Source organism: Anopheles funestus, chromosome 2RL (genome assembly GCF_943734845.2).
Source record: "Anopheles funestus chromosome 2RL, idAnoFuneDA-416_04, whole genome shotgun sequence".
NCBI lineage: Eukaryota > Metazoa > Arthropoda > Insecta > Diptera > Culicidae > Anopheles > Anopheles funestus.
In genome coordinates this window covers 15,716,614-15,744,315 of record NC_064598.1, presented here as the reverse complement: position 1 = coordinate 15,744,315, position 27,702 = coordinate 15,716,614, and the positions used below count along the sequence as shown (strand labels likewise).

Genomic DNA, 27,702 nt, shown 5'->3' with positions numbered 1-27,702 from the left:
CTTACCTTTCCTAATCCTAGTCCGCAAGGGCATTCTTCGAAATGGTCACTTTTATAGTTTCCCTTTCCCTGAGCGGTCAGGTCGATATCAAGATATCGAAATCTGATTCGCACAACCCCTTGTAATTGGGAATTTTCCGTACTTTAGGTCTTTCGCAATGAGGCAATGAGGTGTAGCACTGGTGATACAAACTGTCTTGTCATTAATCAACAAATCAATGCACCAATTTCATAAACAAAACCCAGTAACCAATCCTTAACTCCGGTGAACTCGTCAACCCTGACGCCGATGCACCTGCGCAAGGCGAAGCTGATGTTCTTCTGGGTACGGTACCCAAGTTCAGCCGTGCTGAAGATGTACTTCCCAGACATCAAGTTCAACAAGAATAACACCGCCCAACTGGTCAAGTGGTTCTCCAATTTCAGGTAAGTGATGTACCAAAGCCCAATTTTTTTATTGTTATTTATAGCACAATTCTAGAGCGGATCTCGTTCCGAAGGGAGTCGGATGAAACTGAACCCCTTTACGTGCGACAAACAGCTAATTGCACCTAGGCACGTGTGGAGAAACACCACCGGAAATGGGTTGTGTTTGATTGGACATATTCTTCCGGAAGTAGAAAGGATGATACATGGGAACGGAGTGAAAAATGTCTCTGCCGGCAGCAGAGCAATCGTAGCGAGGTCGCAAAGAGGGATTAATCTATTATTCACAAATTAATTATTATTAAATGTACCACTTTTGCATGACAATGGCTTTAGGAAGCTTGAAGCTAAAAAGGAAATTACTAAAAAACGTTGACCAAATAACTTCGTTTGACTTCAATCTCATCCCATAAAGTTTCCTCACACTCGGCAAGTGCAATAACTACGCTCTCGTTTGTCTAATATTGAAAGTCGCTTCGTATCAGTCATTTGTGGGGGAGCGGGTAACGGAAACCCCAAACAATATATCCCACAAACCAAACAGAACTGATCATACTATTTGCGACTGTGTCCGGACAATCAGAAACGTTGTGCATTACGGTGCAAAACGGAGCTAGAAAAAGAAGGTATCATTGTTTCCGCACAGTAATTGATCGAATGCAAATTTACTTAGTGTTGTACCGCAATTCTGTCCCCAAAGTGTTTCCATTCCATGTGCAGACTAGGACTTTTTTGGGGTGACGAACGTGAGCACACGTGAGGGGCGGGATAGCTTTCGTTCGGCACTGTTTAACTGTGGAATTTCCACATGAATAAGCAACGTTGCGGCGCGTTGGGAGCGTCCAGTGCGTCCAGCGGTGCGGAGTAAGGTTTTTAGCTTTAGCTCTCTTTCCAAAGCTGAGCTCGGTTTCGGGCCATAAATTATTCGGATACACTATCAATCGATGCAGTGAGGGATGGGGGAGGGATCATGTATTACTGCTGGCTAGACTGGGGTAGCTATTCGATTGGGTAAGCTGCAGGGACGGTTTTCGCGAAAATCGATCATCAAAAACTAATATGGCTTCCATGTCTCTGTACACCTATGTTTTACGGTGCTTATATAGCGAATGCGCCGAGGGATCCTGATACTATGTCCCAGGACTGGACCGAATTAGCATGAAGAGGGATGTGTGTTCCGTGCACTATCCATCATACTGATTTTGTGATGATCGTGATACAACAGACAATTTATTATACTTTTTTTTGTATACCATTAAGGATTGCTCTGTTCTATCTCACGCTTGACAGATCAACTCCACAACACTTCTCTTTGGGACATTTAACCTTTGTCCGATTATGTTGGGTAGCACTTTTCCCGAATGCCTCTGCTTTACTTGCTAATCTCTGTAATGAATTTTAGTGGAATTTAAAAAAATAACCCTCATGTATATACTGCATTCCTGGTTGGAAACCCAACGAAGTGGTAGGAGTCGTTCAAAAATATCTAAAACCATTTTATTTGGTAGTCAAAACTATTCCCTGTACCCATACCCTGTGCGGGAATGCGTGCGGGAAAGAATCAGAGAATGGTGACCACCTAGGGCTGTTATGTGATTCCCCAAAAACCATGCGTATATCTACGCACGAGAATAAATTGCACCCATATTCGGTTAGAATTAATAGCATTTGTTGTTATGTCTGCTTTGTCACGGTTTGGGAGTTTGTCCGGCAGGCGAGGCAGAAGGAAGGGAAGGCTTGTAGCGAAATTGTGCGTGTGCATAGGTGAATGCATTTGGATGCATTTGCAGTACATGCACATACATAACCTCTATCAAAATCTCCATCCTCATAGCCACTCGCCACTCTTTTATATCCAGCACTAAAACCCGAAAGCGGACCAGCCTTCAAGCATTACTCGGACAGTATACAGGATCACCAAAAAAACCAAAGGGCCGAATGTGCATCCGCACCAAATGTACATAACACTCATCCCCAAAAACACACACACACGAACGTAGGTGTTGTGTATATTTCGCTTCTGGAGCGGATGTACAAAATTCGTTTGTGTGGATGGATTTTAGGCAGAGAGTTGCATCCAATAGATGCACTTTGTGCAATGTCATTAGAATTGTGCACGGACTTGTGCACCGGCTCCATGTGTCCGGCAATAACCCGGGCCCACGTTTCGTTTCGATGTGCAACGCAACAAAACCCACCCAAAATATGGTCCAATGAGCCACCCATCGCTAGTGCATTCAGGATATGCACACGGTGTGGAGATGCATTTTGAGCACAAACCATCGGACACGTGCATGTGTGTGTGTGGTTGGTATTTCGGTGGAATTGGGGGAGATTCCAAAATTGGGCGAATGATTTGTGAGCGCACATGTACATAAAATGCGATACATCCGCTGGTCAGCTCTATTTGGAGCAGACTCACGCAACCCGTGACACGCAGATGCGCACGAATGCGCTCATGGAGCGACGCAAAAAGCAGCGTGTTATTGCATTTTCGAAGTTTTGACTGTGCGTGTGGACCAGTTTTTTTCCCCGGTGCGCTGATGTGTCCTGATGATGAAGGAGAACCCCCTGCGTCCGGTGCAGGTCGGGTGGGGCATGGAAAGCGGATGTAGTTTTATCCTATGTACAGTGCGAAATAAATAGAATAGATCAACTAACATTGGTTGATTTTCTACGGCCAGCGGATGCAAAAACGCCAACTCACACTTCAATCATACTTCGACTGGTATGCTGGCCTCTCTTTATAAACTTTATATCATGTACACAGACCCTGTATGGACATCTAAGCACATGAAATACAACCAAATAATGCTACTAAATCTAGGGTGGGGATTTTATTTGCCTACAGGCGTTGTGTGTATTTTCCCTTCTTTTTTTGTGGGATCAAACGTATGGCGAGTGATTATTTTTGTCATTCAAATTCTATTGCAAGTTGTATTAGATTAGTTTTTTGGAAATTGTTATTTAAAAAAAACATGAGAAGCAGAGTTTTTTTTGTTAAGAAGCTAGCAAGTGAAGTACATAATTTATGTTATGTAAAGGATTATAAAATGACATTTTATTTATATCAACTACATTTACCCAAACGATGCAAGAATAGTACTTTTTCTTCGAACCACTACTACAGCAGTGGCACTAAGCGTAAGATCTGCTTATTTTATATAAAATAGGATCAAACAAAAAACAAAAATGGGCGCCATTGCAAAGATGCTTCACCGGTCCATTTTGACGTACTTAATGCTTCTGCTATCAACGACGGTTCGGGGAGAAAGCTGACTACCAGCAAACTTCCAACTTCCTCTCCCGCCCCCCGCAAAAAGAGGATAAAAAGAACGCCCACCGACTTTCTTACCGTAGACGGAAAAGCTCGTTGGTGCTTCACCGGCCGCTCGAGAAGCAAGTGATGCACGAGAACAGTGCAAAACAGTCCCCGTGAACCAGAAGATGGTTTGTGTGTGTCGAGCGACGGTTTTGCAAAATAGCGACAGTGCACTTGCGTTGAAGAAAGAAGAGAAAAAAAACCCTTCGCCGGCAGTAGAGCTCGTTTTGCAGAACAGTGCATCTTGTGTTTTTAATGCTTTTTTTTGTGTGCTTCTTCTCCACACAAGGTGGACCCTTTGGTATGGAGCATGGGCTGGTTGGCATTCGTGATGCAAAAGAAAAAAGATGCAAACGAATGAAACAAAAAGCCAAAACGAAGGAGTCTAATTAAAAATTGCTTAATTAATGTAATTTTGCTAATTAGGAAGGGAAGACAAAAGCAAAGCAAATGTAAAGAGTTTGCCGAGGCGCGAACAGGCCGGTTGCCGGTGAAGGATTTCTAGCTCTGCTTCTTTTGGACTAGAAAGTTTTGTTTGAGCATGCAGCAAGGGGAACAAATTTTAAAAGTTGTGAGATTGGCTTAAAAACTCCGCTAAGACATATTGGAAAATCCTTGGGTAAAGAAATAGCCCCAAGTTAATGGACAGAAAACGTAATCGCTGGCGAGTTTTATTGCTCTTCTTTCGTTAATCACCAAGAATGATAAGTTTATTTATGTAAACCTTGTTGATATTTGCATCAATTTCCCCATTTTGCAAGACGGCACCTTGCATGGTTATGTTCTGAGCCTGTTCGCCAACAGGTACATCTTGAAACATTAAGTATGATCATTAAAATTATGAGCAAAAGCGCTTTTAAGGATAATCGCATCGCAGATTTGCTTGCCATTTCACATTCTTCGTTACCTGGTGATCATCGGCATGCGGGCTGTGTAGCTACCTAGCTTACGGACGTGAGGATGCCAACCGTGGTCGAGTTTTTGGCGGGAATAAGAAGGATCTGCATCTGCTTTCAACCAGAGCTGACCGAGTCACACAAAAACCTAAAAGCGTAAGCACCTAAGCCATAAGGGTAGAAAGAAACCGAACGATCCTGGTGCCTTTTATCCCATCGGGTCTTGTGTACCGGATTGTGTTCGTTTCGGTTGCAAATCGTAGCAGCTTGCATCTTAAAGATCCAACCCTAAGACGTTCGTGTGCCTGCAACAAGACGTCTTGCAATGTGCCTTACTGATCTTCTTTTATTTCTCCCTCCTTTTTCTCGAAGATTTTGCTCCGGAAGTTTACAACCAAACGGTTCGGTACCATTTTTCCCTCCTTACAACACAAAAGATTCTCTCTCGCTCTCTCTCTTTTCGGACCTTCTATTCTTCTCCTTAGGGTTGATCTTGGTGGGTTTGTCGCTTTCTCACAAACTGGCAATTATCATCAGCAAGTCACTTTCAGAAGTCGTAAACGTCGTCTTCCAAAAATGCAGAAACTTCTTACCCTTTGTGCTAAAGGGCACAAACACGCACACAGTCACAAAACACGGGAAATGAAAGTGGAATCAGAAGGGCATTTAAATATTCCCCGGTGACCGTGTGCGATATTGTTTCGATTTTTCACTCGATGGAATGTGTACCGCAAAACAAAATAAAAAAAGCATAGGGGGAAATGATCGTTATTCGTCTTCTGTTGTCACTTCTTCCACCTTTCTTATTAAAGCTTTTTTTTCTCTCTAGTGAAGGTAAAATGCAGTGTGAATTCCCTTCCTTAGAACGTTACTAACCGTTGGAACGTCTTACCCTTACGGCGGAGAAGTTTATCAAAAGGGAAAGCGTTACCGTTTTTGGTGGCTTTTAATTTTTCCACTACGCTAACGATCGATTTTCGGTTGGGACAGTAAGAGAAAACGCCGTGTGCGTGTGTGTAGGGTTGATTATTTCCCATCTACCACCGGCAGCCGTTTGTTTCTTTTTCAGTTCCATATGCGTGCATGGGAATATTGTAGAATGAAGAAGTAAGAAGAACACAACACAAAACCAGCTTTTGGTAGCAAATGGAAAAATTAGCGCTTCGCTGATTTTGACCGTTGGGAACTTGTAGTGCAGAGGGTATTTTAAAAACTACAATTCCAAACTAACGTAGGGAAGGCAAAACGGATTTCTTGCGTCTTGCAAGAGGGATATTGCTCGGAAGAAATAACGTGAGAAAACGACCAACTATTGGAGTACATCATACGGGTATTGTACACCGACAGCAAACAAAAAAAAAAACGTCAGTTACATGTTTAACGTTTTTCCTTTTTTTAAATTTTTAAATCTTAACCACCAGTTAAGGTCGTACGGTGGTGAATATCACCGTCCACAAAAGCGTCCCAATGCATGTGCTATTAATTATTCCTATTAATTCAGGTAACTAAGAACAACGGTAAACAACGGTGAACAAAATGGTTAAATTTTCTTTTGCCTTTCTAGAGTTAATCTCTCCCTTCGCTGGTGAGAGGGAAATTGAGCAAAAGAAGAAGAATAAACAAAGCGTTCCAGGACCTCGCCCCCCCATCATCCGGAGTCCTCGGAGTTTACTGCGGCCCACTAGGCTTTTGTAAATGGTCTGTTTAGCCACTCATGCCAGTGTGATGGAGGTTTTTTTATCCGTCCAGCTCCTCATCATTTTCCACTTTCTATCGCATCAGGCCGCTTTACAGATTCTTTCGCACCCAAGGATCGCCCACTAATGATTATCCTTGGGCGGTGGAGATGATGTGCTTGCGTCTAGCACCGTATGTAACATTCGCGATGTCAAACCATCGGACGTTGGACATTGGAGAATGATGCATGTGGCAGTGGTTGGGTCGAGTTCTCTCAGGTATACGCTATCTTGTCGCAAACGCTCAGTACAATAACTCCGGATTGGTACTAGTGCGGATGTAAATTTGCCAATTCGTGCATTCGGAGTTTGTCGGAATGAATTTTTGATGGCTTCACCGTGAATGAAGACTAGACAAAAAAACCCCCGTCAAACCTCACGATCATATTTTCCATATGCATTTTTCGCTAGTGTTTAAATGTCACATTTCCGCCGCATTAGGTTTTTTAGGTTGGATTCCGTCCCTCTTAACCGGCGTTATTAATTCACACACATCATGCTGGCGAACCGTTCTCACACGTCCTACGCGGGCGTGAAGAAAAGCCAGCAAAAAAAAATCCACCAAACCACTCACCCATCCCACAACAACCAGGCGGGCACACACATTGTGCCACATAAATGTGAAGTGGATAAATGGCAAAACAAAGCCTGATTCCTTCATCCTGGTTTAGAGTGAACGATTGCGATTATTATGCGAGGTTGGTGTGTCTGATGCACACGCTGCACAGATGATAATGCAAAAGGCCGCCCTTAATTTCACTGTCTTCACTTGTCGGCTTCATTGTGTTCCTCCGTTCACAGGCACCGTTGTGCTCACTCTTAGCGTTGACTTATGTTGTGCGCGGTTTAGTGGCAATACCAAACAAACGAAAGGACATTATTGTGATGCGCTTTTGCAGAACGACAACACTCGGTTTTGTTTTTCCTTTTTTTTTAGTAGTAGATGAAGAAAAAAAGAAACTTGGGAAAAAGGACTACAGAATTGTTTCCACCGTTTTGTGGATTTGTAAGCAAGCGAACCAATTGAGCGGTCGGCCAATGATGAGCTGATTTGAAATCTATGATTAGTGAATCGTTGTTTATTTTTTGTTGTGGATCCTTTCCCTACAGACAGTGAGTCAGGGGGAAAAAATGGCCGCAAAGTGTCCTAAAACGAGCTAATGTCTTTTGCCACCCGTACGAAAGACTCGCGCGAAGTCATTGTCATTCGGTTTTGCATGCTGGCACCTATCAACAATGATGAAGAGTGCAGCATTTTACGGTAAATTACAACACTACACATGAGCATCCTCTTTCCGTGCTTCGTTTTTTGCCGCCGTGGAAAGGGATTTGGTGCCTGAAGGACCACCCTGGTTTGCGTGGTGTTGTTGCATGGTGTTTGTGTGTGGGTGTATGGGTGTGTGTGCCCTGCATTGTGGAGTTTTGTATATTTGCATAGAGACCCGGTCTTTTGCAGACGCCAAAGCCACGGCACTGGATGCTGTACACTGCACCATCGAGGCGTTGGAGCCGAGCGTGAAAAGCAAAATATTTGCATGCGGATATTAACGGGGACGAGAAAGACTTACGATGGGCCCGACGTGACAGACGAAGTGTGAACGGGAAAGTATCTTGTTTTGACGCCTTGTAGAATGGTACAAGCAGCAACATGCAGTTGCTGGTGGAGAGAAGAAAAAAAATATGGCACAACCCATGTACTGTCTAGTTTGGTGGCGAATGTACTACACACCGCACGGTCTCTTATGTCCGTATGGTAAAACACCTTTCCACCCTAGGACCTTCGGGCTTCCGGTGAACGCCACTCAAGTGCACTTCTGGCAAGCATTTATGCCCACGGTTGCCCACTTTAGGTGTTTGAAAGCGCGTTGACAAGTTGGGCTGCTGCTGGTGGCAAGAACGTGGCAGTGGGCTCTTTCCGGGCGCTGCACTCGAGATTGGCCAATTGAACAGACTGTCTATATTACTGGAAGGAACCAGGGTGTTATACGACAACTAGAATTTAAGGGACTAGAAGGGACGAGGGTAGGGAAAAAACAACATGTGTACGTCATTATCTTTTTTTTACGCAACTTCATCAAAGGAATGTTAAAACGGAAAGCAATTAAATCGACTTAAAAATTATCTTCATTGTGAACTTATTTAACGAATCACACGTTTGCATTGGTTTAACGAGCTCTTTTTTTCGTCCTAAATCTTGTACAGGGAATTCTACTACATTCAAATGGAGAAATACGCCAGACAGGCGGTAAGCGAGGGCATGAAGAATGCGGACGACATCCATGTAAGCAATGACAGTGAGATTTACCGCGTCCTCAACCTACACTACAATCGGAACAATCACATTGAGGTAAGCACGGTTTTTCATTACACCTTGGTTCGATCCTTTCCTCTCTAAATGATCGAACCGTTCTTGTATAACCGTAAAACAATTGGCTATTAAAAAAACCCAAATTAAACAAAACAAAATTATGAACACAATTATCATTGCTTTAGGTGCCCCAAAATTTCCGATACGTTGTTGAGCAGACGCTGCGTGAATTCTTCCGCGCGATTCAGGGCGGCAAAGACACCGAGCAGTCGTGGAAAAAATCAATTTACAAAATCATCTCCCGAATGGATGATCCTGTGCCGGAGTATTTCAAATCTCCGAACTTCCTCGAGCAGCTGGAGTAAGTTTTAAGCAGATACGTTACTAATTACGCAACCGGGCTCCCTTTGCAAAAGGGAGAAAACTGGAGTTAAGCAAAAGAAATTAAAAAAAATGTAGCCGAATGAAAAAAAATGGAGAACAAAAACAAAAAGGAGCAAACAAGCTAGAGCTAGAGCGTGTCAACCAAACTAAACTAAAGCAAACTAACACAAAAGTGAATACCAAAAAAAAAAACAAGCAAACAAAAGCAGACAGCCCGCCAAAAAATAAATGGCTCGTTACAGAATTAAGGACACCGAATCAATAATAGGAAAAAGGGACAAAAACAAAGAAATAAAAGAGTAAGTAATATATGAACTGCACTAAGTGTGCAATGGAAACGAAAACAAAATGAAGAAGAAGAAGAAAAAAACAGAGAGTAATTTTATTATTAAAATTAAAGTAAATTATACAAAATTGTTATCTTAAAACAAATTTATGAAATATGAGTATGAGGTGAAGGGAGAGAGAGAGAGAGAAAAAAAAACAGAAGAGATAAGTAAGGTGTAAACATACAAAATACGAGTGAGCAAGCGGAAAGAAAAACAAAAAACGGAACAGAGACTATATTATTTAACAAAGCAAGAAAACAAACGACAAGAAAACAAAGAGAAAAACAAACCCTAAGGCAAAGCACGAAGCGCGAAAGCTGAAAAAGAAATGGGAAATTTTTCAATGCGTTACTACCTACCAAAACACACAAAAAGCAAACAACGGCAACAACAAAAAGAAACAAATAATGCAAAAGCAGTAAAACAAAGACAACATTCGCGGTTCCTATAATATGTAGTGCGCTTTTCCCACAGAGCGTACGGCTGCCAGTAACAAAGAAAAAAAAAAACACACACACGCGCGAAAAACTTTCCAAACACAAGAAAAAGTGTACCGCCACAGTGAAATTGGGCGACCGAGACCGTGCCGCGAAAAAAGGATGCGTGTCACGATCGCCATCTTAAGCGCGTGGTATTTGTGGATCCATGTTTGTTACGAAAACAATGGGTGCGCGGACGCGTGTGTGTTTGTCTGTGGCACATATGATACGCGGGAAAAGCCTTCAAATTTATTACTGTCCGAGCAGCAGCAGCAGCAGCAAACCTGTGAAAGCAAAGAAGTAAGAGCGCGTAAAAAGAAATGCTTTTGAAGATGACGAGGGATGAGGCAGCTATTGATGCTCTCCCTCCTGAACCCATGTGGTATTTTTCGACATTGAATTATCGGGGCGTTCAAAAAGCGAAACAAAAAACTAGTATTTAGATGGAACAAAAAAATCGAAAACAAAAAGCAAGACACCTACACGGCAAACCTCAAAATTTACCAATTTTTAAGTATATTTAAGGAGCAACACAAAAAAAAACAAACAAACCAAAACAAAACACAAAGCGCACTAAACTTGCGAGTGCTTTATGTCCCCTTGCAGTAAACCAAAAAAAGGGGGCGCCACATGATGGCTCTTGAGCAAAACGATAAGAACGAGCGAGAACACGGTGTTTAGGACGGTAAAGAAGCTGCCAAAAAAAATCGGAAAAAAACATGCGTTCCGGAAAGAGGAAAAACAAACAACAGCAAACGAAAAACACGACGAATGAATGCGGCGTTTCTGAACACGAACAACAACACTGATGTAAACTGTATTGCGCATCGTCATGGACAGTGTCTAATTTACAATCGGCGTCTAAATTATATGTACATTTGTGGTATTTTGCTTACCGAGCATCTGTTTTTTCCCCAAAAAAAGTTTTCTGCAGGATGTCTTAGACTGTCGGTGACTTTAGGGCAAGGCGTGTGTAAGTTTCCTACACGTCCGCACCTCATCCATGACCTGCGTTCATGGTTTCTTTATTTCTGTATAGCTAGCTATTAGCGCATTAGTTCTATCGTCTAGGTTTAGGAATCGTTAGAAGAAGTATATTGCGCAAGGCATGTGTACAAACGTCAGCTAGTAGCAAGTAGCGGTGCGCGGATCGCGAACTCCAAGATTAGTCCTTGGACATAGATCACTCGAAGCAACGGAATCAGACGACTGAGGCGTTGAACACTTCACGTTGTTTTATTTTTATTTTCTTTGTAAATTGCTTTCGGTTTTTGGGGCTTTATGTAAATATGTTTATTTATTACCAATACTTTTTTCACCCCTCCCCACGGAAGCGGCATTGAGGGGATGTTGAAAATAAATTATGTTTACCTACTGGAAGCGTTCTAAACTATTAAAACAAAATTATCAAAATTCCAAATTTACATCAACTAGCATGGATCGTGTTTAGGTAGCGAAAGTGTTTTCTGTTGTGTATCATTTCCAATCGTCCCGCACGCGTGCGCGCGCGTGTATCGTTGTCGTATGAAAGTTTTTGAATATTTTTAGGCAAAACTCATCGCACACGTTTGCATCGATATCGCGTAGAACCCGTGATATGGTTTTGCAAACGTGCACGATGATCGAAATTAGAGGCAAAATTTGTTACTTCTGGAAGGTGGAGATGAGCATTGTAATTGTGGGTCGACAAAGCGTAAGTTTCGTTTATTGTTTTTGGCGTTGTTTCGGCACTTTAGGCAAAGAAAAGAGAAACGATAGAAAGAAAATGAAATGAAAGGAGGTAATGGATGGGAGTGTAAATCAAGCGCCCTGATCCATGTTGCTTCGAGTAGATAAACATACCCAAACACAGAAAAGTTAGCGTTCGTACGATCTTGGCGTATCCCGAAGGCAAGGAGATAGTACACAGGGGGGTTGGTCACGATTGGAGGATTGTATACGTTGACGGTAATTCGAATGCAAAATTATTGTTTCGATCATGTAACGGGTGGTTATTCTTTCTTACGAACATTGGAAACAATACTAACTTTGGTGCGATCGACACGATCGATCGATCGTGTTGTGTTTTTAGTATTATTTGTTTTTACTGTTGATGCGCAGTGATTTGATATTTTGGTGGATCTTTTTTTTCTGGAGAATTCTTTCTATGCACGAAAGTGTCTGTGTGTAAAATGATGATTGGTGTTGAGATTTCGACGTATGTACCACAAACATATTAGATCAATTACATTGACAAAAAAGTATTGCAATAGAATCTTAACCAAGTTGCGGCACACTCCAACGCACTCTGGCCAGGGATGAATAAAACAATCAAATCCAACCGATCAGTTTACACGCAACACGCAGCACGAAAAGAAAGGAATGCTCGAATGCTCGAATCACACCAAAAACCACATCACAGAAATACATTTTAACAAAAAAACCAAAGCTTATTTGTAACCGAAGGCAAATCTCAGACATTGGAGATGTACAGACTCCGGTGTCGTTTGCTTTTGTTTTAGTATTTAGGCACACTAATTAAAGACAAACTTTACTTTGATCTTTTCGAAAATATCGCTCGATCAGAAAAAAAGTAAGCGTATGAAGAGGGTGACAAAAAGAGAAGTGATCGTATTTACGTTGCACTAAAATAACTTTGCGAGTTTCCTAGTCGCGTCGACCCAGAATCGAGCTAATTGAGCCTCCATTAAGCTTCCGGCTGTTCGGAGAGGATCTTAGACACGTTCGCAAAACAAAACAAAAGTAAAGAAAACCAAAATCATTACTAAAAAAAATCGTGCACATTCTGCAGTGCATTACGCAATTGGAAGGAGAAAAATTAACGGAAACGGAAAAAAACAAAATATTATACCCTGGTTTACTGGCTTGTACGAAGACGAAGAAGAGACCTGCTTATATACATATATGGTTAGCAATGAGTTAGCTTAAGAGATATAATTTTTTTCGTCCTTATCCTAGTATTGAACCGATTGAATGATGAATCATTATTACCTATAATTGGCATTATAAATGAGTACGCTTCTTCCAAACTAGGACAGTGTGCGGCAAACTGACCGCCACACTTGGAATGGTTTGTAAGAGGTAAACAATGTACAAACAAAAGAAACAACAAACAAAAAAAATAAAGAAAAATTATTACTATTTCAAAATCTATTAAAAATTATTGTCCTCAAAATTCGCATTATCTCCACTTATCTACCCTCTTGTGCACTGTTTGTGACTTTTTATTTGTTTCTTTTTTATCGGTTTTGTGCGTGTGTGTATTTGTTATTTTATTTTGTTCCGAAACGAAATTGTGCTACATTGAAAAGCATCCGTTTTTTTATAAGTTTATTGAAAAAAGAATTGGAAACAAAAAGTTCCTTTAAAAATTATGTTGTCTTTTTATTTTAAAAAATACTCTAAAATCAAAATTATGAACGAGACGAACGCGCGGTGGTAGTAAAAATACGCGGGGAAATTATCCTATTTATATCATGCCTTCCAAAATTACACAAAAAATTAAAACGACGAAAGTAACTGAAATTGTGATATTAATCATTTAAAGTCAACCCCTTCCATTCCGTGAGTGTAATGGGTGTATGGTGAATTAGAGCAGGATTTGGAACGTTTCGGGCGATTGAATCGCGGGCAGAAAGCCCAAGATTTGCCTCACGTTTCGCTCCGATCGCCATGCGCAACCATCCCGGGATGTCCAACGGTGGTGACTCCGTGCAACTCTAGACGATCTAGAGATTGCTCTAGTCTAGCGAATAATTGTTGAACACAAAGAAAGTAAATCAAATTAACCTTTTCGGCCCAATGGAAACCAAAGACGTTTCGGCATTTCTTTTAGGCATTTACGGTATAAAAGGCATACGCGGGTGCGGGTACTAGGGCATATGACAAAACTTTTCGGCCAACTACTTAAACCAAGAGGAGAAGGGAGAGAGAGAGTATACTGTTACAGAGTATTTGTTTGTGCTTATCGTTTTAGAAGGTGCTGTTCGGTACAAAAAAAACCGTTCGGTACGGCTTATGTTTTTTGTTGAGAGATTTTTAAAAGAAGATACGGTATAAATTTTTCGAAAAAGGATGGATGCGATGGTAGTACGCTTGTACCGGCAAACTGTTTTGCATCCGTTTTCCGGCATCCGATTATCGAGTAGTGTACCCATAGATCTTGGTGCATCTGGCAGTCAAAATGATCCGCAAACCGGTCTACTGCAAAATGGTTACCGCTGCTTCCTGAACCCGGTGGCACAGCGCTTCGCTCATGCCAGGTGTGACACAACGATGTTGCGCAGAAGCAGCAGCAAAAGCATTAAATAGTAAACAATAAATAAATGGATAAACAGCATACACACTTAGTTTGTAAGTAACGATTTCAACAAACCAGTATCTTACCATAACACAGCATCAAACACACAGAGAAAAAAAAACATTAACGTAAAAGACAGTAATAGAACGCGAAAGCGTATAATTAAATGGTAGAGCTATAGGTACCATGTGCATGTGTTTTACTTACTGCGGGCTCACACAGCCCGGTGCAGTAAAACTTAATCAATTCCCATATTAATCAGTGTGTGAGTTACAGTGCAAACATACAGCCGCCTAGACTAGGCGCCAGCAAACAGAAGCAGAATTAAAAACCCAAAAAACATAGAGTGTAACACAAAACAATAGCCAGATAACTCAGACAACCGTTTTTTCAATTCTATACTTCAAACCAAACGGAACAAAAAAACAGCAAAACTAAATAACCCAAATCACGTCCCGGCATGAGTGAAGGGAGCTGCAAAGCTAGCAGCTCTAGTTGGTCGCTGTACCGCGGGCAAGGTTCTGTATGTGTAGCTGCCCAGAAGCCGCTACTCCGCAGAGCACTCCGGTGCCACTAGGTGACGCACCGAACGAGTACTTCGTTTCCGCTCGAAAAAAAAAACTGATCAAAAGCACAGTCCCAAGGTAACTCTATTTCTCCGGAATGCTTCATCACAATTGCCGAGATTAGCCACAACAAATCTCCTAAGCCCAAGCAGGAAAGCTTTTTTCGGACATTCGCGTTCGCGTTACCAGATGTGTCCGGTACGGACGTGGAGAGAAATCAGACGTGCAGACCGTTCCTTGGAGGGCCCAATAAGTCTTCCCAATGTTCGCCATCTTAACTACGACCTTGACGATTTCCTGTCGGAATTCTGGTCTGGATGTGGGGATAGGCGGATAGGAATCGGCAGTCTTGTTGGAGTCTGTGATTTTGCGCGATTTTCATCACGGGCTTCATACAGCACTGTTCCCAGCCCGGTCTACAATGTCACACTGTAGCGGACGCTCGTGAATTCACCAACATCCACAACATATTTCGAGCGTGGGCCGGTATGCGCGTGTGATTCGATCGCTTCGCGCAATCGAAGGCGTGATCTCCACTATTCTACCAACCGGGCGATGGCTTCACCCAGTTTCTTAACACTTGTTTCGGTCTGCCCATCAGCTTAGACCGAACCGGGAGGACCATTATTGCAGATGGTTTGAGGCTTTCCTGTTAACTGCATAAGCTTGCGCTTGGGAAACTATGCAAATGTGTGTGTGTGTGTTTGGTGCAATTCGACAGTTAGGCTAAACGTGTGCGCCCGTGTTCCCTTACTGCTGAGTGTATCCAGCACGCGCAAAATGGCTGCCATGAGCAGCGATTGCACTGGTGATAGCAGTTATCTGTCTGTGCTTTTATCATTGATGAAACTATTGTTCGCTGCATCGCCTCAAGTGTGCTTGCGATGCTGCTATCGGAGAAGAAGAATACAGTGAAAACAGCTAACTACTATCGGAAAGCGTGGTAGAACTCTTCAGGAGGTGGTTTAACCTTAAAGTAGTGACCTCCAAACGGACAGACAAAACAATGGAGACGAGATGTTTCCGGGATTGAATCTCGATAATCTGCCAACGGATCAGTGAGCCGGTGGACTTTTTGTAAATAGTTTCCCCTTTTTAACCTTAGTCTGTCGTTCTATTTATGCAAATTGTGTAGATTTTTTTTATTCTCGCTCATTAGACATTGGAAACATTGGAGTACAACCGAAGGGGGATATTGTAATTTGGAAGTGTGAAATCGAAAAACAAACCAAATTAATTTCTCGGCTCGTTTCGACTAAAAACACCTTATGCTTGACCAGCTGTTGTTTTACGAACGTCTCGATATCGGTTGATATAAATTAGATATGTAAGAAATGTTTGGGTAAGTTTTGATCGTGCATGAATTGGCTTAAGCATTCATTTTAAGAGCGTATATTTCTCCAAAAGTATACAAAAAAAACCTCAAAATCCATTCCATTCTTCTTCAAAAATGCAATACCAAGTGAAGCAACTTTTACGAGAACTTCAAATTTCAGCTCTCAAAAGACAGAGAAAGCACATCGACAGTATTGAATAATGACATATCATTTCGATTTTTCGACCAGTATGAAATGAAATGTATTTAAGTAATTTCGTGTTAGTTTAACATCGTTTTGCTGTAACCACCCGTAGATTTAAAATTAAAAACAAAATCGTACGGAATTTCAAAAGCAAAACAACACATGAAAAGGTCCTCCAAGCGTGAATAGAGTTTGAAGAATGTCGAATTGAAGATAGTTAGAATGTTTTGTTAAGATTTTTTCCTCCCAACGCCCTTTTGACAATTACGGAGAATTGTTAACTAATCGTGTGAAAAATTTGCAATAGAATGGCTACAGTTATATGTTTTTTTATATTACTTTAATATTTGTCTGTACCCAGCAACCATTTTGACTTACTAAATGTGAAACCAAAGCTTATTTCATGCGTGTAAGTCAAGTTCGACGACATCCTATGTTTACTAATGAATTTACCAATTTCTATATCTCCATGCTCCGTATATTAAATTAATTTCACGAATTACTACCCCTAAGTGGAAATGCTAAATTAAATTTAATCAAAACAAAAACAAAAAATTCAATGCAATACAGTTTACAGCAAAGCAAGTCAGAAACTTATAGAAGAAAAAACACAAACAGCAATCGTAAAGTCTGAAATGTAAGAACGTGTTTATTTCCCAATTTTTCGGGGGGAAATAAAAACTCTATCCCCCCAAAAAAAAAGCACTAAATGTTACACACTACATCATCACTACACCACAGAAGAAGATGAAGAAAACAATAAGAACGAGAATAATTGTTGGGCAACTTTTAATTTCGGGCCAATATCGTTTTAATTTTTAACCTTTTTGGCGTCAATTTAATAGCGGGATTTAGTAACGGAAAGGACTGAGAGTGTTTGCAAAACAAAAAAGGGCAACGCTTTAACGAAACCTTTTAGACACATGTTTCGGCATATATATATAAACATATATTCAGATGAATGAGCGGTTGACATAGCATTAAGATCCGGCATAGCTAAAAAGAAGAGAGAAAAAAAGAAACACAGAATACAATATTACAGGATAGAACAACAAACTACAAAACAATTTGCAAAACCAATTTGCAGAACAATAGCAGCCCCCCCCAACAAACACATACTGCAAAATGGAGAATCAACCATTTTGTTGGTGTGCGGTAATAGTAACGAGACAGCATTGACCTCCATCGATGCCAGGAAAAAAAACACACACAAGTAAATTGATATATATCTATAATTGCCACAACAGAATCAAACAGCACAAACCTGAAATAGACATAGTCAGTTTGGGAATGCAAACTGACACAAACAAGGGGTATATTAGCAAATGCAACATACTCAGGGAATAGTGTTTACAACCATTCGATAGGTTTTCATATACTACGCTGTAAAGAGGAAGAAACAGAGCATGGGAGAGTGTAAGAGATGGGAGTGAACTTCTGTTTCATTTGACTGATTTTACAGCAGTGTTTAAGATGGAGAAGAACACCGATCCAGATCTTCTATTGTGAGTGATCTGCCCACGCCGATGTACGTGTGGTTGTGTGTGTGCGTATGAAACAGTCATATACAGGATATATAATCATTAACCGTAATTTAAATTTAATGCAAATAAGAATTTCATGAATGTTGTATAAAGCCGCTTGACCATGAGATCGAAACCGGAACCTGATATACTCCCCCAATATTGCCAATTCTTTGTAAAAAAAAAACAAACAACAAACAAACACACCGAAACCAGCAACAAACTAATTAACCGTCAAATGCAGTTACCTGCAATAACTGCATACAACCGGATGATAAAAGGTAGGAACTATAATAATAAACAACAACGCGCTGTGATTGCAGAAAACCGAACCCCATCGAACGTTTCATGAAACTCTCAGCTCGCATATACAACTGGAGGAATGACGCACGACAGTGACTGAATCCTTCAAACGATTATTTATACTTTCCTTCCGTATTGGTGCTGTACAGGCTCCATTCATCCACAGGGAATGGAGGGCATCTTTCGCAGCACCGTTTATGGTTTTGAAACGCAAGGTGAACAAGTACGAAGGTGGAAATACCGGTTATTATAAACAGAATAAATCTTGCATTTTACCCACTAAATACGCCCAAAAAAAAACCATCCATCGGGCAGAGAGATCGAGTGCCAACACCACCAAACAAACGGTGCTCACTCTAAAGTGGAATGTACAAGAGAACTTTTTCTTTTAACGAAGTGAAAAAATCATGAAATGAAAATCGAACCAATTACATCAACAGCAGCAAGTTTGATGATGCGAATGGAAGCGTAAGCGAAACAAAGAAATTGAACAAACTAAGCCAAATAAAAGGTTATCGATTGTGGGGCTAAAAGTTGAACAACAACCCGAAAGCGACCCCACAATCATCAGACGCACATACTGGACAAACTTCGTGAACAAAACTTTCAAAACAATATATTAGAGCAACGGAAAGGTTGAACTAAGCACTGGAAATTAAAGCAAAAGATTTCATTCTTAACCCTCATGTTCAGAATATTGTGGATTAAGAGAATAAGGAATTTGCTTTCCACTCTTTGGAGCGAAATTTAATGTGTTTTTTTTCTTTTTTATTTAGTTAGTTTTTTGGGAAAAATTTCGAAAGTGTCATACTTTCCGAAACAGAAGAAGAAAAACATTTCTGCATTCCCTGCTAAAATGCAGATGCAGATTCTTAATTTATTTTTTGATAAATTGAAACTCATCGAAACGAGGTTGTAATTGTACAACTCATTGCAAATTTCATCGTAAATTCGTGGAACGAGGAAAAAAAACAAAAACAGTTTCCCTGTTTGTGCCGATATAGTTTAAAGTACAGTATAAATTATAAAAAGATGAGCAAGACAAGGACAGGAAACGAAATCTGTATAAATTAAGCAATGTTGTGAACAAAACTGTCACGGCCATTGCTATAGGGCTTTCAAGCAGAATACACAAAATTGTTTTATAAATTTCAAGCTTTATTGTGAAATCAATCAGCTTATATATGTTTGAATGATTTATTTTCCAAATTTTTTCCCCGCTTTTTGATTCATGCGATTAATTTTATGACGATTAAAGGAAAAAAATGAACTTTTTTTTTCGTCCGTAAAAGGATTGTTTCGAATTAAATGAAAATTAAGCAAAGAAAATTTTCAACGTTTTTTTTCTTTAAATGCAATTCGAATTCGAAGCAAAAGCTAACACATCATTTACTATGATTCCAAGTTATTACTAAAAAAAAGAACAAATCCCCAAAAATGAAAACTGCTGTTTGATTATATTTAAATCATACAAATTAATCATTTCAATTGTAATAAAACTCGAAACCAATTTTCACACGCCTCACCAATGGTTGACGCGAAGAACGGTGAACCGTCACAACGTGCACACGGCGACCAAACCCTGCATCACGGCTCGGTACGCAAAACAGCAATGTTTTTTTCTGTTTTCCTTGCAAAATTGCTCTTGGAGAGACAAAGAAACGAAAACTCTAACCCACCGATTTTCGGGTGCTCTTACCAAGCGTCCGCAAATAAAGCTGGGTGAGTTTTGGGACGTTCAACGATGCCAGATGGAAGTGAAGTACAACCAAAAAAAAATTACACTATAAAAATAAAAACCCCCAAAAAAATGTACTACCCACGACCATGGTGCATTCGTCGCCTGCCTCCGAGCTGCAGCATTGAAATCACCGAACCGGGCGTTTATTGTTTGGGCAGTGTACGGTGCAAGTTCGCTGCATTTCACCGGCTGCTAACCGTCTACAGCTAGCCTTTCGGTCAACTATCGGTGGCGTTGCGTGTTAGCTACTTTATATACACCGAAACAAACTAACACACAAACTCGCATGCTAATATTAAAATAAATTTTAAAACATACTACAAAACATGCAACCAACTAAAGCAAACAAAAAAAAATCAAGCATTTGACAACATTTATACCAAAAACAGAAAAAACCCAAAATGAAACAACCAAATCTGATCACAAAAATAACAATCAAAATAAAGCAACTATCGGCAGGTGTGGTGCGATAGACAATATTACAACCTTTTTGTCACAGCGCAACACTTCGATAGTAGCGAACATGAAACGAACAAACAATTGCTCGGCAAACGTATCGTAACTCGGTGAGCATCCACGTTACCAGCAAGTGGTCCATACCGCGGTTCACCGTAACGTGCGTTATGCTTATCACATCCCACCATCCGTGATAGGACGATTGGGAACTGCTCACCATCAACGTAGGGCACTCGTTGCCCTTCCCCCCCAATTCGTTCGAAACGAGCAATAGCGATTTAATTTTAGCAAAACAATCGAACTTTGGCTAATAATGTATCACTTTTGAAACAGTCTGGCTAGAACGATCTGATCACAGTAAATTGAGAACATGAAAACTCCGAAAACTCACTCAACACAATTAGGAGGAGTTTTATCAAGCAGCAAATACTGCGGAATACTATAGCATTAGTACACGGAAATTTCAAAATAAATCACAAAAGAAGATAACAAAAAAATACCCCACCATAATTGGATAACCTATTTATGTTCAGTTAATCAAACAAGATAAACCGGATCTTTGTTTTGTTGTTACGGAGAAGAAGAAAAGAAGAAAAAAAACAGCAGTTTTGTAGCAGTTTTAAGCTGATAACTGAACCAATAATTTGGTACATTATCATGTTAATGTTTATAACTTCATTTTCATCTACTACCGATTGGCATTGGATTTTTTGTTGATTGGTCCGTTTCAAGACACAACGTCCCAAATGGCAGAAGAAAACCAAAAAAAAAACAGCAATAGACATTTTATACAGATTGCTGAGCAGATTTATGATGTTGATTTGTATGTGTTGATTTTCAACTTTCATTGTTTGAATTGCTTTTGTGTTGTACTTTTTTTTCTATTTTACATTCTGTTAAATTCTATTTCTGTGTTTAGTTTATTGTGTTGTTTAATGTTTTCTTTTTATCTACTTTCTTGTTTTATCTACTTTATTGTTTATTTCTCCCTTGTAATTTATAAATTATTTGTTTTTATAATACTGTTTATCTAATCATGTTTTTAAACTACTGTTTTTCCATCAGTGTCACAAATCTGCTCAGAGAAACGAAACATATAAAATATACTGGAATGATTTTTCAACTTTGAACCAAACAAAATGTAACATTTTTCATTTCCAATTGAGTAAAACCATCCTATGTTTAAATGCATAAAGAAGCATTAAAAAAAAGTAAATGAAATGAAGCAACAACAAGCAAACAAAATACAACCAAACAATTCATTACCATTCACCGTAATCCAGTTTTATGATCCAAAATTGACAGCAAAAATAACGACCCCCAAAAATGAGCAACAAAAACAAAAAGGGAATGCTTTAAAATTCTCTTCTAATTATCACACCGTTTTTGAAGCGAAAGCAACAAAATTGCTCTTTTAAATAACAAAACAAAACCAAAACTCCCGGAAAACAAAACATCTACGATACGATTTAGCTGCGCCAGGCTAGTTCGTGAAGCAAAAACGAATAACAGAAAAACCAACCTAAAACGAAAAAACGCAAAACCAAAACCAAAGTAAGCAAAATTCAAAATTTGTTGATGTATGCAAACAAATGCATACGAAGGCGAACATCATCGCTGAGAGAAGCTGACCCACAACGGGAAAGCTTATTAACTAAATATCTAATCACGTAAAGGAATGAAGTATACCACCATCAACAGGTCAGGAAAGACGCTAGGAAAACATCTAGGGAAAGAGAAGAAAAAAACAAACAAACAACAACAATAACGCAAAAAACCAAAACAGAATTCACAGAAAGAATTTTCACTTCTATTTTTGCAATAGTAAAAAATATATTCTCATTCATCTCGCAGCATCCCTCAGCTGCAGCCACTGGATGGTAATATATTGCACAGTTTTTAGTTTACAATAGAAACCGGCAAAGCGCGTCACGGCCATCCGGGGCACAAGCACAAGGGTTGCTTTTACCATCCCCGCGATTGTGCCTGCCGTGCGTTTTTAAACTAATATAAATAAACAAATAAAAATCACATCAGCAAAGACAACACATCACCACCAGCTGAAATAGCGAAATGAAGCAATTTTATTTCTCATAATTTTTCACTCTTAAACGCAACAGTAGGAAAACCGAGAATGTCACCAAACATCGACAGCTCGGCTGGCACCCGTCTGGCACTAGACAGATCGTGCGAACTTTCGTTCTCACCATCTTTACGATCACACGATCTGTCCAGGCAAGCTAACACCAACCTGTGCCGTAGTGTACATACGGGTGCAAAACCAACAAACAAATCGAACGCAGCAAAACAGTAATTAAAGTAAAAACCCACAATAGAATGAAGAAGAATAAAATCTCTATTTTCCATTTAATTTGCAATAGTCACTACCACCACCACAAACAAAAAAAGGATAAGCAAAACCCCCGTACATACAACGCGCGCGAACAGCGTGCCAGCAAACCCATAACCTTCTCTTTTTTTTTGGGGTGATATTGTCAATCTCTTGTTCAGCAACACACGCCACCTCACCGAAACCCACCCCTTCCCCAAAAAGGCCTTCCGGCCCTCCCCCAGAAACCTTCTCCTTCCCATCACCACCGCAAACCTCCTTACCATAGTAACAACAATAGACAGCAAACACAATAGAACTAACGAAATCCAAGCAACAACAAAACAAAAAATCGAACTCCTTCAAAAAACAGTCGAAGTGCCTGAGGTCATGCCTCCGACCGACCGATCGGAAGTGACTTTTTTAATCATAAGTGAAAACCGAAAACTACTAGCAGCGGCGATATGTTGTATGTTGTATATATAGTGACACGATCGGACGGACTATCGACCTTCGGCTGTTCCGATATAATAAGTGAATCAACCGTACAATAGTTAAATAATGCAAACAGCAGAAACAGAACATTTTACAAAATGGTATTTAAGCTAAAATGACATAATCAAAAGCACCCGTGTTGAAGCAGATTGACGATATCACCTCAGCAAACGAAAAAAAAAGAAGAAAGGTACTTAAACGTAAAGCAAACAAAAACAATTCGAAACCACAAACAATGCAACAACAAAACAGAAAATAGCAAACAAAAAACTCAAACTTACTCAATAGGCTAAAACAAAGTAAAATGAAATAAACCGGAATGATTTAAAGTACAACACAAAAACCACTTTTTTAAAAACAAACAAACAATAATAATATTGAATCAAAGCAGCAAACAAAAGAAAAAAAAGAGAACTTAAATCGAAAACCAACCAAACTCAATAACATACAAAACAAACAGCAACAACAACAACCAACTTAAAAAAAACAGTAAAAAGCCAGAAAACAAACAATAGTAATAAATGCAACAAAAGATGATATATTTATATTTTTATACAAATCTTATTACAAGAGACAAAATGACCGCTGCGACATCGTTGTGTCACGTGTGAGAGAGGTCGGCCGTTCGTGCCGCCTCCGCCGTGCACCGTGTCCCGGGCAGGTGTAACGATCGACCAGGATCGGGAGAGTTAATTGGGGGAAATATTTAAGCAAAAGGTTCATCTAATGTGACATTCTTCGCATACCAAAAACCGACCCCACCCTCCACCCTCCATCATCTGTAGGCCCGATGGCAGCGATAAATGATGAGCACAATAATGTAATGGGACAGCGGGATACCGGGAGCGAAGTGGGTCCGTGGGTTCATTACATCAAAAACCCACCTTCCACCCACCCTCCCCCTCAATGGGCCACCCCTTCTCTGCCTCTGTTTGCAGAGTATCGGGCCCGGTTTCCCCAAAACACCCCACCCATAAGAGAAGCAGAAGAAGAAATAACAAAATGAAAGCAGAACAGTGAACACACACAAACCATATAGTCGTTTTATATATTGAAATCAGTAAATTTACCATTAAACATCCTTATTTTTAAACATTTTTCTTTTCCAAAACCAACAACAACAACAACAACAGCAACAGCAAGCAACAAAAAGCAAGCAACACAATATAATGAAAAAAAATAGAAATATGCGCGAACACTGACGACGAATCAACAAATTGAAAGCTTAAACCAAAACCCACAAAAAAATAAGCAAAACCAATTGAAACAAGCCAAAAAAAGATACAACACGTAAAAAATCCAATTCTCAAAGAAAATGACAACACTCAGCAGACTGTTAAAAATGTGATCAGATATATATCATAAAAAAGGTAAACTATATATATATATATTATTATTATTAATACATACCTGTAATATGTATTAGCAACGTAACTAAATCAATAGAGCAAAGACGAGTGGAATGTGAGTAGAATATTTAATCGGCAATCGACAGCAGAGAGCGACTAAAACGACTGCAAACCGTTTTTTTGTCGGGCTCCATTGTTTCCCAACGCATTGTATCAAAAAGAAAAGAGAGAGAGAGAGAAAAAAAACCAGAAATACGCACGCACGCACGTCGCGAAACTTCAATTATTTGTTCTTCATTGCTTTTTGCGGTGAGCAGTTTTTGAGGCGCCACCAGATCAAAAACCAAATGCCAGAACCATGGCAGACGCGAAGGTCGCAACATTCGATACGAAACACTAACCGAAAGTGAATAATTTACTTTTTCTTGTTCTTCTTTTTTTACAAATTTTTGCGAATATTCGCTGTTTAATATTGAAATTTTATATACAACATGTTTTTTATATATACCAGTGTCAGCGGGTAAGAACAAACTGAAACTAGACGGAACAAAGAAGAAGAAGAAAAAAATAAGATGGAAGCAGATGATAGTGAGCAACGTTAGGGGAAGGTGAGACGATAGGGAATGTAAGATTATCATAGCAAGCGAAAATGATGCAGAACAAGACATTATGGCAAATGGAAGCGTAAGAAAAGGGAAAACTATTTATACAAAACCAAAAGCGCAAAGTATACTGTTAAAGTGTGCGTAACAAAGCTGATAAACGACCGTGAGAGAAACAGATAGATATACATATAGATATATATACATATATATTTATACAGAGTATAATTTTACACCACACACACAAACAATAGAACAATAGAGTAAATGGCCATTGCCAAAAGCCAAACGGACATCTTTCCGGGGCGGTGCCCAGGTCCCCGGACCGACATCTGCTCTGGAGATGGTGCTTTCTTTGGAACCAAAAAAGATGCAACCAAAAAACCGGAATTATTTGAATTTTACCAGTTCAGTTGAAATAGTATCTGTGCGCTTGTCCAGAGAGATTTAAGCTGGCCATGTTTTGGCCACTGTTCGTTGCCGGTACGGTACCTTAAAGGAGCTTCAAACCATGTGTTCAAACCGTTTCCGGAGAACTCCGGTGGTGACGGTGTTGTGAGTGGGTCTTCAGGCAACGAGCAGAAACAAACTAGCCCGGACACAGTGCACAGTAAACACAGGGATATCTTCTTATGATTTTTGAAATGATAACAAAAAACAAAACCATGTGAGCATAACCGCATTACCGTGCGGTTAGGAAACAAATGTTTGTGATATTACCGAAACAACACACAAATCTAGGATTACTGCTATTATGGACAGAGATGTAAGTCGTTATCGATGTAAGACACACAATCCAAGTACCATGAACATTTCGTTTCGTAAAACTGCGTATTTCGCTCAGTAGAACGCGCGCATCCGTTTACCGGCACGGGACCGAATTTCGGCAACCGGTCGGCAATATTGGAACGCGGCTGTATATGGCGTACGCATCGTAAGATGGAATCACGTTTTTTCATCGCAACAACTTTATTGGTTACAGTTTTCAACTACAACGTTTGCCTTATTTTAGAAAGTTATAGGTAAAAAAAAACAAACAAAAGCAGTGAATCGTACTGCGGGTGCGAACAATCGCAGTACCTACTACTGACGCACAAAACATAACATACAATTTCGTTTACGGCAATTTCGGGACATTTGACATCTACCGACCGTAAACGATTTGCTTATCAGGCGGTACTCGAGCCATGTCCAATCCCTCACACAAACTCCATTCAGCTGAAAGTGGATGGAAAATGGCTACGGAAGTAACCGCAACACCGAACAACATTAGTTGGGCGGAATGTTACACCATCCTTCATTCCGCAATTGGTGATGAGTTAAGCAACAAAACAGCATCGATCGATTTGTGCCTTTTTCCACCAGACGGGAACTGGCTAGGTCGTGCATGGTAGCCTTCTTGTCTCTGCAGCAGCAAAACGTGACCAAGCACGTGTAGCGTTTGAATATCCTATTCGCTTGTACGTATCAGAGAGATCAGCGCACGGACATTCTGACAAAGGGTCGTGAGCACTCGGTGCGTAGCAAAAAAAAACATCACAAAACGTACCCGAAGATGTACCGATTTTGGACGTGACCACATATATGTTAGGTGAAAGTCATCACAACATAGCAAGAGAAACAGAGCAAAATTGTACGATAAAATTTAATATTCGGCGATATTCCAAAAACACCAGCAACTGTGCTGGGCTCTTCTTCCGTGAAGTGAATTGCCCCAGGACAGGTCGTGAGATCATTGCTATGAAGTGTGGACAAGTGAGATTTATTGGAAAATATCTTTAAAAAATCTCAAGATCCTTGAATATATTGGTGATCAAATCATTAGGTTGAATTCTATTTTAAGGTTTATCAAAAACTCTTAAAATACCTTCAAATATATTGGTGATATATTCTGATACCAAATTATTAAGTTCAATGCTATTTCTGCAAAGCAATCTTCAGGCGATAAATCCCAAAATCTTTACGAAATTTTGATAATTAATTTTGATACCAAATAAATGAAATTCTTGAATATATTGGTTAAAAATTCTGATGCCAATTTGTTAACTTCAATTCTAGTCCTTCAAAAGAGTCGTCATTTGATAAAGATTTTTAGATATCCAAAAAACCTTAAAATATATTGGTGATCAATTCTGATTCCAAATCATTGAATCTTTAAAAAAAGAGCAAAATCCCTAAGCGAATTCGTCATTCGACAAAATTTTCAATAACTCTCTAAATCCTCGAATATATTGGAATTAAATCATTAAACGAATTCGTCATTCGACAAACTTTTCAATATGTCTCTAAATCCTCGAATATATTAATGACTACTTCTGATGATTTTCAAATCTATTTACAAATCTAAATCCAGAGATATATTGGTGACTCATTTCAATGCAAAATTTAAAATTGAATCTTAATAAGGAAAAAAAGAAAAGTAAAATTCTAAAACATAATAGTATACAAATTTGTCATACATCCACTAACGCCTAGCAATGATCCACAACGAAGCGAACAAAATCATACGTTTAGTTTCGAACCATATCTTGTTCTTCCGGAACTACAACAAACTCAGTTTAGGCAAACTTTACGAGAGCGTTTTCATGTTGCTTTATATCCCCTTTTCCGTTTTCCAGTTAGTTCGCAAATGCACCAAA

At 39.8% G+C, this 27,702-nt stretch overlaps 1 protein-coding gene across 12 annotated transcripts in view; it reads left to right on the top strand.

Annotated features, from left to right (window-relative positions):
* LOC125764903 (homeobox protein prospero) overlaps positions 1–27,702 on the top strand; it is a 159,886-nt gene that overhangs the window by 107,805 nt on the left and 24,379 nt on the right. For 10 of the 12 annotated variants that reach the window (XM_049429602.1, XM_049429598.1, XM_049429595.1 and 7 more), the window contains 3 exons: positions 246–425; positions 8,582–8,726; positions 8,873–27,702. The exon at positions 8,873–27,702 is cut by the window's right edge. In XM_049429602.1, the coding sequence (XP_049285559.1) occupies positions 246–425; positions 8,582–8,726; positions 8,873–9,052 (505 nt within the window). In that variant the 3' untranslated portion in view covers positions 9,053–27,702. The remainder of the gene's footprint in view (positions 1–245; positions 426–8,581; positions 8,727–8,872) is intronic. The other 2 variants (XM_049429604.1, XM_049429600.1) reach the window with 1 other exon arrangement.